Source organism: Diaphorina citri, unplaced genomic scaffold, assembly GCF_000475195.1.
Source record: "Diaphorina citri unplaced genomic scaffold, Diaci psyllid genome assembly version 1.1 scaffold664, whole genome shotgun sequence".
NCBI classification, from domain to species: Eukaryota; Metazoa; Arthropoda; class Insecta; order Hemiptera; family Psyllidae; genus Diaphorina; species Diaphorina citri.
The window spans coordinates 108,178-127,195 of record NW_007378097.1 but is presented as its reverse complement, the minus strand read 5'-3'; the positions used below and the strand labels follow the sequence as shown (position 1 = coordinate 127,195).

General features: G+C 37.7%; 2 protein-coding genes across 2 annotated transcripts; one reads left to right on the top strand and one right to left on the bottom strand.

Annotated features, from left to right (window-relative positions):
• LOC103511015 lies at positions 1 to 18,915 on the top strand. Its single transcript, XM_008475725.2, has 9 exons — positions 1 to 229; positions 1,654 to 1,720; positions 1,931 to 2,000; positions 3,912 to 4,158; positions 5,885 to 5,976; positions 6,350 to 6,481; positions 6,920 to 7,051; positions 7,535 to 7,820; positions 17,874 to 18,915. Exons 1-9 carry the CDS (start codon positions 16 to 18, stop codon positions 18,059 to 18,061), a joined length of 1,428 nt encoding a protein of 475 aa, XP_008473947.2. The 5' UTR covers positions 1 to 15; the 3' UTR covers positions 18,062 to 18,915.
• On the bottom strand, positions 2,654 to 4,371 carry LOC103511014. The gene is made up of 2 exons (XM_008475724.2): positions 4,107 to 4,371; positions 2,654 to 3,858 (listed from the first exon to the last, which is right to left on the bottom strand). Exons 1-2 carry the CDS (start codon positions 4,164 to 4,166, stop codon positions 2,839 to 2,841), a joined length of 1,080 nt encoding a protein of 359 aa, XP_008473946.1. The 5' UTR covers positions 4,167 to 4,371; the 3' UTR covers positions 2,654 to 2,838.
• Positions 18,916 to 19,018: the final 103 nt, after the last annotated feature.

The window sequence follows — 19,018 nt, the reverse complement described above, 5'->3', positions numbered from 1 at the left end:
AAGTCTACCGCCGAAATGAAACTGTTTCTTTCGTTCTGTCTTATCGCAAGTGTATCACTCTCAGTTCGCGGTGAGGACAATATTACGGCACATAACTTGTCCAAATTTCTCAAGAAGTTCCAGCATATCAATATCAACAACATCACGTCCAATGATAGACTGTTGACGTCTTATACCAGCTGTTTCCTCAACAAGGGTCCATGCTCAACTGAGTCGAGAGAATTGAAACGTAAGTACTAAGAAGGTACTACTAGTACTCAGTAGGTACTCAATTGGTTAAAGTCGAAATAAGCGAGCCTAGTTAGTGGCTTACCTTATTTTATAGTTGTGTGTCTAATATGAATCTAATTAATAATAAGAGCCTAGTTAGCTTAGAGAGTAGCACGTCTGCCTTGTGAGCGCTAGGCCGCGGGTTCGATTCCCGCCCGGAGCGGATTTTATCCTAACCAGATAAGGTTTGTCATAATACCTACTCTATGTTACGAAACTCGATCTATACATAGTGTGATCGATTAGCACATTTGTTTACAAATTCGATTTCATTAGACTGTATAATGATTAGAGTAGCAAGGGTCCGTGCTCAACTGAGTCGAGAGAATTGAAACGTAAGTACTAAGAAGGTACTACTCAGAGTACTCAGTAGGTACTCAATTAGTTAAAGTCGAAATAAGCGAGCCTAGAGCCTAGTTAGCTTAGACTTAGAGAGTAGCACGTCTGTCTTGTAAGCGCTAGGCCGCGGGTTCGATTCCCGCCCGGAGCAGATTTTATCCTAAACAGATAAGGTTTGTCATAATACCCACTCTATGTTACGAAACTCGATCTATACATAGTGTAATCGATTAGCACATTTGTTTACAAATTCGATTTCATTAGACTGTATAATGATTAGAGTACCTAGAATCTTTATGAGATAAGATTGTTCTAATTATAATCTAAACAACAATATCAATTACATACATACCAACATACCTTACAGTAGATCTTGATCTTGTATATTTATAAAAAAAGGAATTTTAATTGTGTTAAGCATATTTAAATGCTTGTCACAAACATCGTTCCCCGATTATTTCACCTAGATAAATTTCATGACATGACTTGGACTCGAACCACCAACCTCCAGATCCAAAGTCCAACGCGTTAACAACTGCACCACTGAGGTTGGTCAGCTGAGGTATGGAATTTTATCCTTGTCACATTTGACAGCTACATACCAAATTTCAAGTCTCTAGCTCTTACCGTTCTCGAGATATTTTGTTTACAGAAAGACAGACAGACGCTCATCTGGTAATCAGGAGGGCTTGGGTTCAATCCCTGATGTCGAGGTAAATAATGTTGTTCTTGACTCAGCACTCCAACATTACAAGAGTAAAAGTATCTATCTACATATCTAGTAGCCTACTGTTTGGATTTTTATTAGGGTGTGCCAACAGAATAAAAAAAAATAGTCCTATTCCAGCATTACCTACAAATAACCACTCTTCTGATTCTTCCACAGGTGCGCCTCAAAACGTGTTTTGACACTAAAAACTGACCATCGAAAATTTGACCCGATTACATTACTTTCCTTCCTATAGGATAAGGAAAGTACCTAAAAACTTGTCAGTCCTATTCGACCCGTATAAAAAAATAACCACTGTTCTAATTATTTCTCAGGTGCATTCCCAATCATCATGAAAACCTCATGCGGATCCTGCAAGTCCGAACAGAAGACGCTCATCTGGTAATCAGGAGGGCTTGGGTTCAATCCCTGATGTCGAGGTAAATAATGTTGTTCTTGACTCAGCACTCCAACATTACGAGAGTAAAAGTAGGTACATATCTAGTAGCCTACTGTTTGGATTTTTATTAGGGTGTGCCAACAGAATAAAAAAAAAAAATAGTCCTATTCCAGCATTACCTACAAATAACCACTCTTCTGATTCTTCCACAGGTGCATTCCCAATCATCATGAAAACCTCATGCGGATCCTGCAAGTCCGAGCAGAAAACATACAGGATATTGTATAAGAAAAGAAGAAGAGATCAAAACTGAGGTGGAGAGAAGGTTGAGTAAAATTTGAGAAGGGAGGAGGTATTGGATAGGAGAGTATGAAGGAGAACCTATTGTAAAATAAGATAACCCTAACCCCAATCCCAAAAAGAATTGAGAGATAAGGCGTGGTGGGTTTTAATGGTGGAAAATCCAGTTGGAAGTCGGAATGTTTATTTTGCATTTGTGCGCGTGTCAAATCGGAAATCCCAGTTGATACCTACAAGTGATTTTTCCTCTCACCTGTATAAAATAGATTTACATAATAAACACATTATAATGTCATTACATCTTGTATGATTGGCAACAGAGTACGATACCAGTTTTATCATTGGAAATGAACGTCTCCTTTATGATTAAATTTAATTAATTAATTAACTACATCATTTACTATAAGACCACCTATGTACCTACTTACATAAATGTACAATAATCGTGCCTATCTACCTACCTCGGTTACTGGGAATCAAAATGTCATTACATCTTGTATGATTGGCAACAGAGTACGATACCAGTTTTATCATTGGAAATGAACGTCTCCTTTATGATTAAATTTAACTACATCATTTACTCTATAAGACCACCTATGTACCTATTTACATAAATGTACAATAATCGTGCCTATCTACCTACCTCGGTTACTGGGAATCAACAAAAATCAATAATCAGTATTTTGGCACGGTTGTTGTGACTTATGTCTTCCTGGAAGAGAATGGCATTCATAATCCATTTCGTAAAATTTAATAAGCAATAAGCTAACCTGGTAGAGAGGTTAGGTATTCATTAAAATTGTCAAGAATTCAAGATGTTCTATCCACCTTGTGATTTGTTCTTTTCTTCTAACTTGGACAATATTTTTTCAAGTTTTTTGATGCGCTTCTCTCTGTTGTCTAATTTTGAAAGCAAGAGTTCTTTCTTTTTCAACAGAGATCTGTAATGAGGTTCATCTCTTGATATTGTATGTCGACTTGTTTGGAGTTTTTGTTCATCCATCGAGTATTGAATAGAAGTAGAAGGAATGGTGGAGTTTTCATGGTTTGATTCCACTTTGGGGATTTCATTGAACTCTTTTATGATTTGATTTTTAATATCAATATCTTCTCTTAATTGGGCTATTCGCTTGAATTGTTGTTTGAAAGTTCTTTGTTGTTTAGAGAAAGTATCTTGTTTCATTGATTCAAGGAAACCTGTCATCTTGTAGTAAGAGTCTTTCTGAGTTTCTCGTATGAATTCTCGCCACATTGTCTTCTGTATTCTTATGCTTTCCCTGATTTTATGAAGTTCTTCTCTATCTTTAGGTTCTCCATTATTAATTTCTTTCTCATTTGTGTTTTCTTCATTTTGTTTTGCCTCCTCCTTTGTATCTGCACTCTTCTTACAAAACTGCTGTTCTTCTTGTAATTTTTTCATCCACTGTTTTTGTAATATTTTTAGGCGACCCGTTATCTTTGCTCTTGTATTTATTATATCACCCATATCACTTGTAAAGTTGTATTGTGCTTGAGATTTCCTTTGAAGGAAAGCATTGCGGATGTTTCGAAATTCACATTCATACTTGTACTCATTATACATCAATTTGTTATCTCCGTGCAGCTGTTTTTCTTGGAATGGTTTGTCAAGTTCTGCGTAAACATTAGCTAACTTGTGAATATCTTTCTCAAGTTGTTCACATTGTTGTGAAGTACTTCTGAGCTGTAATGTTATTTTTTGCATTTCGTCTTTTAAGCTTAATCCCTTGAGCTTTACTTTATTTAGCTCTGCATAAACAAGGTCTGCTATTTCTCTTAATTTTACAACATTTTTAATTTTACCGATGGTTTTCATATCCATATGAGGACCTGTGCTTTTCCTTTAAAGCTTGATAAACCCTTTGTAACCTCCAGCTAGCCCGGATTTACTACGAAAGCTGCAGAGTGCATAGTTACAGAGTATACTATGAGGAATATGACTTTAGTCCGGAAGTATACCTTACCTCCATAGCCATTGGAAACCAAGCTGGTTTTTGGCCCCGTCAACAATGCGCCTCCACGAATTTCTATCCATTGCTGCTTTCCAAAGACACTTCTTCTCATATCCATTTCCAAGACATTCATAGGTGGGTCCTCTGGATTGTTGACATTTTGTTTGGAGGTAGACATTTTTTAACTTCCTTTTCCAACGTTTTCTGAGCAAAGAAATATTTTTTGTAACAATCCTCTAATAAATAGGTACCTAATATTTGACCACACTATCACTAAAACACGAAAAAATAAAAATAATTTAAGGCAAGATACAAACACTCAAATTATTTTGTTTGTAGTTAGGTATAGGGTACTGTATTTTATACTTTCTTATCACTGTAAAGTTCTGCTTAGTCCGGAAGTATACCCCGTGTTAAAACCTTGCTTGCCTTCAGACCTTAGACCGGATCTAAACCATATCTATCACTGATGCATTCTGAGATAACACGGATACATCTTACCTACATATATGACCTATAGGTCAGTACATATTATGCATCAGTATTATCAGTAGATCGATAGTGGATACAGGTAGATACCTACTTGGATCTCTGACCAGTGTTCCTATAGGTACATATGTATTTGAGTAACTGCTGTAACTACATACATGGTTTATGCAATTTACATAAACCGGTTTTGCCGATGGACAGATGAACCCCTTATCAAACTTGCCCCAATGCCGGGTCCAAGTACGGATATATGAGTTCAAAACTTGAAACTTTTCTGAGATTGAATTTCCCGGAACTGCATGCTGACAAGGAAAAACTGCCAGCCTAGTTAGCTTGGTTGGTAGTGCGTCTGCCTTGTAAGCGCTAGGCCGCGGGTTTGATCCCCGCCTGGGGCGGATTTTATCCTGAAGGGATAATGTTCGTTCTCGGAACGGCTGGCTCTCTCTCCTATCCTCTCTTCCTTCTCTCTTCTTCTTCTCCTTATTCTTCTTCTTCAGCTTCTTCTTCTCCTCCTCCTCCTTCTTCTCCCCCCTCCTTCCTCCTCCTTTACCTCCTCCTCCTCCTTTTTCTTCTTCGTCTCCTCCTTCTTATAATTCTCCTTCTTCTTCACCTTCTCCTCAACAAGAATGATCGTTCTTAGATCAGTCTCAAGTCAAAATTGACCAATCAAATGCCTTGAGACTATATGCTTAGCACGAACTTAAGAGCCAGCATTTTGTTCATAAATATGGGTGTTAGTTCCATGTCTATAACACGAGCTTCGGGCCCAGAAAATTAGGGCCATGAGGGAGAGAAGGAGGACAGGATAGGAGAAAGCCAGCCGTTTTGAGAACGAACCTTATCTGCTTATTATAAAGTTTCTCTTCGAGCGGGAATCCAACTTCCTAGTATCTACCTATTTGGAGGTAGGTACCCTCCTAATAGGAAGATCTTCACAAGGCTGAGTGCATTCCGTGTTCCAGAGAAAAAACTTCGACTCTGTCGGGAATTGAACTCAGGACCTCTGGAGTGTAAGGATATTACCCACATGGCCACGGAAGTTACAGAAGAAGTAGCTATAAACCCTGTTTGATAAGAACATCTTGCTTGCCAACTGACCTTGCATAACTTTATTTCAACTGTTGGATAATTCAAGAACTTTGCTCTGACAGAAAGTACACCACTCCCACTATCATCTTCAAAGTCATCATTCAAGTCAACATTTCCGAACTGGATTTCTAGAGAGATGATCTGGGTGCCATTTGTTTTGGTTTTCATGTTATAGTTATGTACTTCAGGGTTCCACAGTTCCTATGTTTTTGTTTTGTGATTCTTATCAATGATAACTTGAATTTTATGAATTATGTTACTTTTTTTAAAATGAGAAATTCTGGAATCTTTGTGTCTCGATAATTTCTAACTGGCCAGTATGTGGTAAGTTCTGGTTAGTATGTCAGACCACCTCATGTACGAAGCAGCGGGTGGATTCTCTCATTACATTTCTAACTGGCCAGTATGTGGTAAGTTCTGGTTAGTATGTCAGACCACCTCATGTACGAAGCAGCGGGTGGATTCTCTCATTACATATGTAGGATTATGATGACTAGACTGGCGCTGTGTCCTGGTGAACATTACATAAATTGTTTGGCAGGCTCAGTGGTAAATAATACAATAATCACAATAATGTGTCTCAGAAGAATAACTTGTCTCATTATGTATTATGGAAAACATAACAATCAATACTGGATGGTTCATTGAAATCAATCCTAATCACTTCTTCCTTCTGGCCACAGTAATACAGATGAGGATTAGAAGGATTCACAAAGTCTTTCTGTACAATAAAATATAATTTCAATTTCAAGTCACTGAGTCCTCCATCAATATGAGGATTAGGAGTTAGGCCCATTACTCACCCCAGAACGTCTGACAGACCTATGTCGCGAGCTTTCAACGTTACACACGTTCCTATTATCTGACACAGATCTGGGTCTGTCAGACTGTCTGAGCGTGAGTGGCGGACATCAGGTAAGTTAATGCATCAGTTCCCTTCTGATCACTTAAGTCAAGCAACGTTGTTCGTGGTTGGTATCCAGATGGGTAACCATCTAGACAAGCGCGTGCTGCATGCTTTTCCCGGTCCACACAGGCTGGGTAATGTTAATGTAAGAAGGTGAGTAGCTTGTCACGGGATGGAGGGTAATACCCCCTGTCACTAAAAGTCCTAGCAGGTAAACAGTGAAGTCAAACCCCCATTGGAAATTTTTAGCCGATTACATTACTTTCTTTCACACAAGGCATTGTTGCTCAGAGTGTAAATAAATAAATACAATAACATTACTTTCTTTCCTATAGGATAAGGAAAGTAAAAATGACCTAAAGACCCATGCACGAGTATGTTAGAAAAACAAATAAGTCAGGAGTTCAATTTCAAGTCACTGAGTCCTCCATCAATATGAGGATTAGGAGTTAGGCCCATTACTCACCCCAGAACGTCTGACAGACCTATGTCTCGAGTTTTCAACGTTACACACATTCCTATTATCTGACACAAATCTGGGTCTGTCAGACTGTCTGACCGTGAGTGGCGGACATCAGGTAAGTTAACGCCGAGATTGAATGCATCAGTTCCCTTCTGATCACTCAAGTCAAGCAACGTTGTTCGTGGTTGGTATCCAGATGGGTAACCATCAAGACAAGCGCGTGCTGCATGCTTTTCCCGGTCCACACAGGGTGGGTGATGTTAATGTAAGAAGGTGAGTAGCTTGTCACGGGATGGAGGGTACTACCCCCTGTCACTAAAAGTCCTAGCAGGTAAACAGTGAAGTCAAACCCTCTTTGGAAATTTTTAGCCTATTACATTACTTTCTTTCACACAAGGCATTGTTGCTCAGAGTGCAAATAAATAAATACAATAACATTACTTTCTTTCCTATAGGATAAGGAAAGTAAAAATGACCCAAAGACCCATGTACGAGTATGTTAGAAAAACAAATAAGTCAGGAGAGAACCATTTGGTCCCACCACCCTGTAACCAAGGATCGGTTCTATTCCCCAGCACTCCGGCGCGAGGCTATATAAAACAAGCAACTCGATAAATTTCTCTTTTATTCGTTCATTCTCGTCCGTACCGTCATACTAACCACAATGTCTCGTCTTCTAGTGTGTATCTCTACTATCTCGCTGATCGTGTGTGCTGTGAGCCTCGTCTCAGCTCAGAAGAAACAGGCCGAGTCCGCGCCCGAGTCCGGGATTTTGGACAACTTCGATGTGGACAGCGTCCTCAATAATGGACGCGTCCTGAAGAACTACGTCAAGTGTGTCCTCAACATGGGACCGTGCACCGCCGAAGGCCGGGAGATGAAACGTAAGTAATCTGCTAAATTGAAATTGAATCGGCTGATTGCCCCTAAATAAAAAGGAAATTATAATTAAAAGGACCGAAAATTATAGTAAAAATGAATAGCTCATCCCTAAAAATGATTTAGCTAAAAATTATAGATTTCATTTGTGTTCATGCTAGGATGTACCATGTCGTCATCTTCCACAACATCTTTTGGATTAAAACATTTGTCAAAAATTTGACTTTTATTTTCTAAGAACTCTTGCATAGCAGTTACTATACATTTTCCAAAAGCTTTCAGTCGAATATAAACATTCATTGTTCCTATGCATTTGTGTTCATGCTAGGATGTACCATGTCGTCATCTTCCACAACATCTTTTGGATTAAAACATTTGTCAAAAATTTGACTTTTATTCTCTAAGAACTCTTGCATAGCAGTTACTATACATTTTCCAAAAGCTTTCAGTCGAATATAAACATTCATCGTTCCTATAATAGATCCAGTCTCAGCATCAATGATTTCCAATTGATCCGACAGCAACTTTACTGCTGGACATTCTTTGGTAGGCTTCGGTTCTACCTTGGATAGTAATGTTGCAAATGTTCTGGCTATGTTCACATTGGTGTAACCTACCTGCTCCATAAGAGGTATCAGATCTTGGGATAGAGAAGTTCTCATGACTTTAATATTGATTGTGAAATCATGTTGTAAAGTTTGCAGTTCTTTTTCTGTAATTGGCATCAACAAATGTTTTCCTTTACTGAATTTGGCTTCGCCACTCCCACAGTTGTCACAGAAGTCGTTTTCATTTATTTCAACTGTTGGATAATTCAAGAACTTTGCTCTGACAGAAAGTACACCACTCCCACTATCATCTTCAAAGTCATCATTCAAGTTAACATTTCCAAACTGGATTTCTAGAGAGATGATCTGGGTGCCATTTGTTTTGGTTTTCATCTTATAGTTATGTGGTACTTGCTAATTGTTAAGTAATTTAAGTATTACTTAATTTGTATGAATATGACGAGAATAGAGAATCTTCTGGATATAGGTAGGTACCTACTTGAGCTATCCAAGTACGCAGAGAACAGAGTACGTCTAAACAAGCACTGCAAAGTACCTGAAGCACTACAAAGTATTCACAGAGCATTGCATCTACCTCGCACTACAAAGCATCTAAAATTATTGATGTGTACCGAGTACCTACCTACATCCAATCCATGTCACGTATGCGGGCCAGATTTTTCTTCAATTGAATTTGACTCATACATGCTACCTTCAAGAACTTTTCGTTTCATGCTACATTGGCAGATACATCAAGGGTTAGGAGGCCCGTATCAAGGATTTCTGAAGGTTGGGAGTGGATGATCCACATTTTCGGAGGCCACCCCATAATAAAGGGCCCAACCAAAAAAACTGGCTGGCCACTTAGCGGACCGCTAGTCGGAAATCGCTTTTCTAGGTAGTAGTTAGCGGTGGATCGCGGACCTGGACGTTGGTGGTTCGAATTCAAGTCAGGAAATGTATTAAGGGGTATGAGGTGTGACAATCTTAAGTATGCTTCACACACTTGAACTTTGAATGTTGGTCCAAGTTTTTGACCAGTTAACTGATTTAGTGGGCAATAGATCTATCTATGAATTAGGTACCTCCTTGTAAATTTCCATTTGAGATTTAAATCTGGAAAAAATCAAGGAGTGCTCCTTGGCTTGTATCTGATAGGGAAATTTGTTCGGTCTATAGAGAATATTTTGTTTCCTTACAATCCTTAGACATTTAGGAAGGTTATAATAAATTAGCACGGAAATGCAATATTCCTAACGAGAACTGCAATTAATACAAAATATGAATAAAGAAATACATATTCTGTTTATAGACAGCTCACGTGTATGTAAATAAGATGTGTAATTTCATTGAGCTTGATGAATTTAATAATCCGGAATAGGTAAAATGGATTACCTGATTACATGGGAAAGTTGATAAGACGTAAATCTGTAAGGTCAGCCCTTGCAATATCTAGCTACCTAATATGATATAATTAGGTAGATAGGTAGATACCTACTCAAAATCCAATTGGTACAAGTCCAAGATTTACATCAATGAACTTGATATTACGGATAGGTTATTGGTGTTAAAGGTTTTCATTATAGGTAGGTACCTAATTAACATCTACATACAAATAGGTACAGTTATTACCTCTATCCTATATCATAAGTAGTCATGAAGGATTTTTTTTTCTTCTTCAATTAAAGCGCATAATCTAGTAAACTAGTATATAATAATTATGCACAAATAATAATAAGAAGAGGTACTTATGTACCTGCTTATCTGATTCTTACTAGGTATGTAACACATCGAGAAAATCCAAGATTATCTACACAATGTTTAGATTATCAACTGTGCAATCTGTGCATATGACCAAGAAGTTGACGAGCACCACTTGAATATAATAGATGATAGATAGATAGATAGATAGATAGATTATCAACTATGAAAATCTCTTTCCTTTTTCCTGGATAATTAATCGGATGGGAATATTCAAATACGTAATCAGGATTATTTACTGAAGTTTTGAAGCGACTATATGCTAACTAGTTCTTGGAACAGGAGCTTTGTTTCTCTGACACAGCACGATTTATGATTCATGATCATCTTGGTTATCCGTGAAGTATCCCGCTGGTAGTTGACATAGATGCAGCGTAATTCAAATTCAAATCATGAATCTTTGTGTTAAAGCAGAGAGAGCTTTCTCACAACTTTGTGGGTATCACAGTATTACAAGTTACAAGTGGGTAGTGAAAAAATGAGAATATGCCCAAAGGGGGCGCAATGCAAAAAAGTTTGAGAAGCACTGTTTTAGAGATTATCTATTACCTACTTACTAAAATAGACACCTATTTATGTTGGTAGGTAAGTACTAGCTACTCTATCTGTACTTATTCCTTCTTAACTCCGTTACTCTGTAGAACTGTAGGTATAATATTAAAGAAATTCGCATCCGTTCGCTAATTGACCGTGTAGGTATTCATGTAACACCTTACATAGGTAGTACGAGTACCTAGTAGGTAGGTACCTACAAAGTATATATATATATATAAAAAAAAAAATCTGGTGTGAACATCACATAAAGTGTTTTGACACTAAAAACTGACCATCGAAAATTTGACCCGATTACATTACTTTCCTTCCTATAGGATAAGGAAAGTAATAAAGGAGTTCTAGAAGTAGTGAAGTTAAAATTACAGTGGAAAGATAATTATGTATATCTCTAAGTAGGTTTATCAATATAAGGAATCAAGATAATCCTCAATGAATGGGAGAATGGGAAATCCAGCAAAACATAGCACACGAATAGGTAGCTAAAATATCAGCAAAAAATGTAAATCAGTATTCCGCGAATTTCTGCAGAGAACCTTGAGGAAAGTCCTTATACCATGTGATTCATGATGAAGGCTTCAGTTCAATGTAAAGACCTACCTGTTTATAATTTTATATGTTTATTTCTTCTTGAATAAAACTTATATCTAATAAAAACAGGATTAAAATGCAATAATATTAGTATAATTAAGTATGCGTAAGTAGTACCTCTATGAAATCATAAATATTTAATGAATACCTACTTATTTATCTCTATGTTTGTCTCTTTCCATATGAGATGGGTATAGCGATGTCAACAACAATACAATGTAGGTGAATCCAAGGGTAGGTAACTCAGGAAGGTATGAAAGTAGGTTATATGTAGTGTATGGTTACAGACTTAATGTCAATAATGCCATTATCATTATCCACCCATTTACGTATTACAATGATAAATTAGGTATATGTCCTTTATTCTTTATTTAACTACCTATTACTATAATATGTAATCGATACCTACTATAATAATCGATACCTACTATGATAATCGGTTCCTACTATGATGATCGGTCGTTGGGAAAATACCTACTTTCTTTCATAGCTATTGATTTGTTAAGAATGTGAATCCAGCTCTTTCGAGAAAGAACCTTAGTTGTTTAGGATAAAGTTGCTGGTCGGTTGGGAAATTCGGGAACCAAAAACGCGACCTAGCGCTTAAAAGGCAGGCGCGCTACCCTCCAAAACCTAACAGAACAAGGCTGGTAGGCTGATTTTCAAAGTTGTGTCCACACAAAAGTTGACGCCGTCGATTGACGAGGTGAAGAGGTGAATCTATGTTGTCGAGGCAGTGTACGGTTTCAGTCGACGTCGCGTCGTCGATCATGCGTAAACAGGTGGACACAGCTCAATGTTTCGGAACCAAAAATGCGACCTAGCGCTTAAAAGGCAGGCGCGCTATCCTCCAAAACCTAATAGAACAAGGCTGGTAGGCTGATTTTTAAAGTTGTGTCCACACAAAAGTTGACGCCGTCGATTGACGAAGTGAGGAAGTGAATCTATGTTGTCGAGGCAGTGTACTGTTTCAGTCGACGTCGCGTCGTCGATCATGCGTAAACAGGTGGATGTTTTATCTCAAACCGAATAACCTGACATCACATTTTGTCTAATCCAACTTCTTCTTTTGTCTCCCACAGGAGTTCTCCCCGACGTCCTGAAGACAACAAATAACTAGATATTAACTAACCATTATTATTAATACTGTCTAACTATTATTAATACATAGACGGTATTTTTTTACGGCTAAGGTTTGGTCTCACCAGAGGATAAAGGTATTAACTAACTATTATTAATAGATAGACGATATGTCTTACAGCTAAGGTTTGGTCTTACCAGAGGATAAAGGTAGACTTTGGTCTGTTTCGTACATAGACGGTACTTTTTTACGGCTAAGGTTTGGTCTCACCAGACTCCAGAGGATAAAGGTATTAACTAACTATTATTAATAGATAGACGATATGTCTTACAGCTAAGGTTCGGTCTTACCAGAGGATAAAGGTATTAACTAACTATTATTGATAGATAGACGATATGTCTTACAGCTAAGGTTTGGTCTCACCAGAGGATAAAGGTATTAACTAACTATTATTAAGAGATAGACGATATGTCTTACAGCTAAGGTTCGGTCTTACCAGAGGATAAAGGTAGACAGACCTTGGTCTGTTTCGTAATAAGTCAATGGCTCAGTTTGGTTTGAACATTGGATGCATGCGGCTGCATGCCATGTATGGCGAATCGGCTGATTGCCCCTAAATAAAAAGGAAATTATAATTAAAAGGACCGAAAATTATAGTAAAAATGAATAGCTCATCCCTAAAAAAGATTTAGCTAAAAATTATAGATTTTTTTTTTACTTTGGTCTTATTAGGCCAGTGTAAATAAATGTTTTGATAGAGGATCTTAATTGTAGCCGAAAACTATCGACTTAAGGCCTCCGTTCCGTTGTTACAGTTCAATCCATTAAACCTCTTGAAAAAAAAGTATTCAACCAGGCTGAAAAGGTGGATCCCTTTTTCAATTTTCTACTTTCCTACTCAAGTAGTCAATGTAGAAACGCTCAAAATTTTGAAGTCGGAAACATCACATTTTGTTCTAAATAAAAGGAATCCCTTCGATTTCAAATTTCAACTACCTACCTATAGTGTTCAGATTTTTTGGTAGTTTTGTATGTGCCATACGTAATCAGGATTATTTACTGAAGTTTTGAAGCGACTATATGCTAACTAGTTCTTGGAACAGGAGCTTTGTTTCTCTGACACAGCACGATTTATGATTCATGATCATCTTGGTTATCCGTGAAGTATCCCGCTGGTAGTTGACATAGATGCAGCGTAATCCTCTGCTGTAACAAATAACTAGATATTAACTAACCATTATTATTAATACTGTCTAACTATTATTAATACATAGACGGTATTTTTTTACGGCTAAGGTTCGGTCTCACCAGAGCATAAAGGTAGACTTTGGTCTGTTTCGTAATAAGTCAATGGCTCAGTTTGGTTTGAACATTGGAAGCATGCCATGTATGGCTAAATGTATGTATTTTGAGTGTTTTTGATGCAATCTCTTTGTAGCGGTGTAGCTGCATCAGAGGGGTTGATGATCTCTAGCCAAGATTACTTATTGGCCCATCCCGAACCGCAGACAACCATCATGAGGACCTGTGCTTTTCCTTTAAAGCTTGATAAACCCTTTGTAACCTCCAGCTAGCCCGGATTTACTACGAAATCTGCAGAGTGCAAAGTTACAGAGTATACTATGAGGAATATGGAGGAATAGTAACCATTATTATTATTAATACTGTCTAACTATTATTAATACATAGACGGTATTTTTTTACGGCTAAGGTTCGGTCCAGCTAAGGTTTGGTCTCACCAGAGCATAAAGGTAGACTTTGGTCTGTTTCGTAATAAGTCAATGGCTCAGTTTGGTTTGAATTGAACATTGGATGCATGCCATGTATGGCTAAATGTATGTATTTTGAGTGTTTTTGATGCACTCTCTTTGTAGCGGTGTAGCTGCATCAGAGGGGTTGATGATCTCTAGCCAAGATTACTTATTGGCCCATCCCGAACCGCAGACAACCATCATGAGGACCTGTGCTTTTCTTTTAAAGCTTGATAAACCCTTTGTAACCTCCAGCTAGCCCGGATTTACTACGAAAGCTGCAGAGTGCAAAGTTACAGAGTATACTATGAGGAATATAGAGGAATAGGACTTTAGTCTGGAAGTATACCTTATTACCTTACCTCCATAGCCATTGGAAACCAAGCTGATTTTTGGCCCCGTCAACAATGCGCCTCCATGAATTTCTATCCAATGCTGCTTCCAAAGACACTTCTTTTGATGTCTTTCTCTACTTGGTCGAACTATGTGTAGGTAAACATTGGATTTTAGGATTATTGAGATATTGGGAAAATCCTACAATGCTGCAGTGAGCACCAAAGTTGTGACATAATGACACAAAGAAACTGCATTTTATATAGTGGTGGAGATAGGTATAGGACTTTTCTTTCTTTTTATTAATATACCTAGTTACTTTGACGTCACCCATTTGATTTACACAGACCAGAAATTCTTGTTGAACTCTGGATTGAATTTTCCGAAGGAAAGTTGAAACAAATTGTACCTATGGTATGGGTTTCGCATTACTTCAAGGCACATTCTTTTACGTCATCCATATAGATATCCGAGAACGGGAGAGTCTGGTTAGAAAATTTCCGCAATGGTCGGGATTCGAACCCAGCACCTCCGGATTGAGAGTCAATGAGAGTCGGGTGACAAGCTATACTCGCCTAACTTGTGAACATTACATAAATTGTTTGGCAGGCTCAGTGGTAAATAATACAATAATCACAATAATGTGTCTCAGAAGAATAACTTGTCTCATATCATTTCACACTGAGCGGATTTTTACCGCCTGCAAAATCCGCGATTTCTTTCACACACAGCGGTATAAAAACAATTTACATTTACGTAAGTAAAAGGGGTATGAGGTGTGACAATCTTAAGTATGCTTCACACAGTTGAACTTTGAATGTTGGTCCAAGTTTTTGACCAGTTAACTGATTTAGTGGGCAATAGATCTATCTATGAATTAGGTACCTACTTGTAAATTTCCATTTGAGATTTAAATCTGGAAAAAATCAAGGAGTGCTCCTTGGCTTGTATATGATAGGGATTTGTTCGGTCTGTAGAGAATATTTTGTTTCCTTACAATCCTTAGACATTTAGGAAGGTTATAATAAATTAGCACGGAAATGCAATATTCCTAACGAGAACTGCAATTAATACAAAATATGAATGAAGAAATACATATTATGTTTATAGACAGCTCACGTGTATGTAAATAAGATGTGTAATTTCATTGAGCTTGATGAATTTAATAATCCGGAATAGGTAAAATGGATTACCTGATTACATGGGAAAGTTGATAAGACGTAAATCTGTAAGGTCAGCCGTTGCAATGTCTAGCTACCTATGATATAATTAGGTAGATAGGTAGATACCTACTTAAAATCCAATTGGTACAAGTCCAAGATTTACATCACAATATAAGGAATCAAGATAATCCTCAATGAAAATGGGAGAATGGGAAATCCAGCAAAACATAGCACACGAGTAGGTAGCTAAAATATCAGCAAAAAATGTAAATCAGTATTCCGCGAATTTCTGCAGAGAACCTTGAGGAAAGTCCTTATACCATGTGATTCATGTTGAAGGCTTCAGTTCAATGTAAAGACCTACCTGTTTATAATTTTATATGATGTTTACTTCTTCTTGAATAAAACTTATAATAAAAACAGGATTAAAATGCAACAATATTAGTATAATTAAGTATGCGTAAGTAGTACCTCTATGAAATCATAAATATTTAATGAATACCTACTTATTTACCTCTATATGTTTGTCTCTTTCCATATGAGATGGGTATAGCGATGTCAACAACAATACCTACAATGTAGGTGAATCCAAGGGTAGGTGACTCAGGAAGGTATGAAAGTAGGTTATATGTAGTGTATAGGAGAGAGAAGGAGAGAGAGAGAGAGAGAGAGAGAGAGAGAGAGAGCGAGCACCACGTGTTGGTATGACGCAGACTGTATGAGACTCATCCTGGGATTGTTATAGTTGAATTATAAAGAGAGTAGAAGACAAATTCGCCCTTCTTTAAATAATTAGACTGAATCTACTCTAGAAGTCCCCTTGTTCCTACACGAAAAGGAATATACCCTGCTTATGCTTACCAACTGAGGCTAAAAAGTTATATTACAATAACAATACCAAGAGCATCACTAACACCAACACCAATAACAACAACAACAGCAAAGAATTCAGTGTTGCAATCAGAGTCCAGAATTGTTAAAAACGCCCAAAAAACGCATCAAAAATCCCCATCCTTGACGAATTTGTTCTGGCTCCTAAACCATGTTTTTAAACAAACCCGTATTTTGAGCACTGCATTCTCTCTTGGATACAACTATAGTGTGTAACATATGGGCCATGGGCTGGTGTGTCATGTTCCACAAGATAATGCCTATAACCTATGGTATAGGGTTATAGGAATGTTTAATGTTTAATTTAGTTCACCTGGATTTCAAGTACAAGTTAGTTTTGGAAGAGATGAAGTTACAAAGAGATCAGGATGTACTTTAAATATGTCTACTTCTCAGTTATGTATTTGAAGAATTTCAATGAGCTTTAATACAGCTTGCTCTGAAAACTACCGATTTCCCGAAGTAAGAACGGGCCAAAAAATCAAACAGGAAAAAAACAACATCGTTTACCAGCGACTAGCCAAATTAACGCCAGCATGAACTCATGAAAGAGGTAGTGTGTACTTCACCAAAGACCAAAGCTTGAATGAGTGAGGAACTTCTTGGAAAATCGCTGGAGAATAAGCCAAGAGTATCATGCCAGAGTTACTTTAAGATGTGAGTCACTTTGGATTTATTGATTCCCACCTGGTTTCCGCGGAAGTGGCTACTGATAAATTGCCAATGGCATTCCGAAGTGATTCATATTGATTCCCGCCCTTATACGCGACTAGGTAAAACTGGAAAAGTCGTGGAATTTGTCACCCGGTCAAAAATTAAAAATGTTCAAATTAAATATCAAGTTTTTCCGAAAAAGGGCCTGCGGCGCATTCCCCCTCATAGGGGTAATCTTACTGATTTTTAGGTACCTCCGCCCCCTATTTTTCTGTAAAAAGTCATGGAATTTAATTCTGGGAAAAGCGTATAAGCCCTGAACTGCTTTTACCCCCACTAGAAGCATTGAACTTGAACCTATTGTATATGGTAATATTAATGAGCACCAATGTCTCATAATCTCCTAACCCCTGATATAATACTCGTATACGTGATACTTGAGCTACTGTTACATGTGTTCGGTGTTCCATATGAGACATGTGTGTCCCATGATAAATGTTAAGATAGGACCAGATCCCTATATGCCTTGGATAGGACCAACAAGGAAGCTGGACGAGGTGAAGAGGTGAATCTTTGTTGTCGAGGCAGTGTACGGTTTCAGTCGACGTCGCGTCGTCGATCATGCGTAAACAGGTGGACACAGACACAGCTCAATGTTTCGATGTTTTATCTCAAACCGAATAACCTGACATCACTTTTTGTCTAATCCAACTTCTTCTTTTGTCTCCCACAGGAGTTCTCCCCGACGTCCTGAAGACTGCCTGTGGCAAGTGTTCCGAACAGCACAAGGAGCGTCTCCGTAAGGTCCTCCTCAAGCTGAAGAACGACCCCAAGCTTAAGGAAGACTACAACAAGATCATCGAGAAGTATGACCCCAAGAAGGAGTATGTCGCCAATCTGGAAAAATTTTTACTCAGTTGAAGTGGTTCAAGCTGTTCAAGGATTGGATCCGAAACTTGTTGGACCTCCATAACGTGTTCGCAGATGTGTTAGGTGCATCGAGTGCCTCGGGCAATGAGTACTATGGAGAGCATTAGGAGAGTAGCCGAAAAAGAACCAAAAAGTACCTTATACTACCTATTATTATTAGGAGAGTAGCCAAAAAACGGAGCCTTTCTCCGAGTCAAAAGAACCAAGAAGTACCTAAAACTACCTATTCTTTATACATAGGGAGTGTTAGGAGAGTAGAGCAGAACGGTTTCAAAGGATGTGAGTTTTTCGTGTTTTCTCTAAAAAGGTCCATCCGGACGGAAGATGTCCACTTTTGGAACTGGACTAATGTCTTTGTATTAGGGATTTAGAAGGAACCAATTCTACCTACATACAAGCTCCTTATGTAGGTGATTATAGGTATGGAAGAATTAAGACCTGAAGTTCTTCTAACTCATTCTAAATTCATTGATCTCTCATTCTCAATCATTTACCCAGTTCATCTAATTACAAAATTACTTTTAGGTAGGTGTACTCTCTACTATCCATTGATTTGGTAGGTACTTTACTTACCTACCTCCCTATTTATCATTATTTATTTTGCTTTCCCTCTACACCCTGTCTTTTCCTTCATTTATTTATTAATACTTCTGTGGAGGAAACTGCCTCCCTTTTGTTTATTTATTAACTTGTTTTTAATAGTTATTATTTCTATTTATTTTTGTTTTCCAAAAGATTTTCCCTCCATTTTCCATTATTTTTACTGTTTCATATTTTATGTGTGTAAAAAATTGGAAAAATACAATTTCATTGAATCTCTTGGTAGAGGTTTCTTTGTACTTTTATTTAAGCCTTTTTTTTCCCTCTCTTTGAAATCTTACAGTAGTTGAGTTCGAAAAGACTTGAGATAGATTGTACAAAAACTTTGGGACAGCCTTTATTCTTCTG

Coding starts and splice junctions, on each gene's coding strand:
- LOC103511015 (XM_008475725.2), top strand. CDS start 16: ATGAAACTGTTTCTTTCGTTCTGTCTTATCGCAAGTGTATCACTCTCA. Junction 230..1,653: donor TGAGTCGAGAGAATTGAAAC/GTAAGTACTAAG, acceptor ATTATTTCTCAG/GTGCATTCCCAATCATCATG. Junction 1,721..1,930: donor GAACAGAAGACGCTCATCTG/GTAATCAGGAGG, acceptor ATTCTTCCACAG/GTGCATTCCCAATCATCATG.
- LOC103511014 (XM_008475724.2), bottom strand. CDS start 4,166: ATGTCTACCTCCAAACAAAATGTCAACAATCCAGAGGACCCACCTATG. Junction 3,859..4,106: donor CACCTATGAATGTCTTGGAA/ATGGATATGAGA, acceptor ACAGGTCCTCAT/ATGGATATGAAAACCATCGG.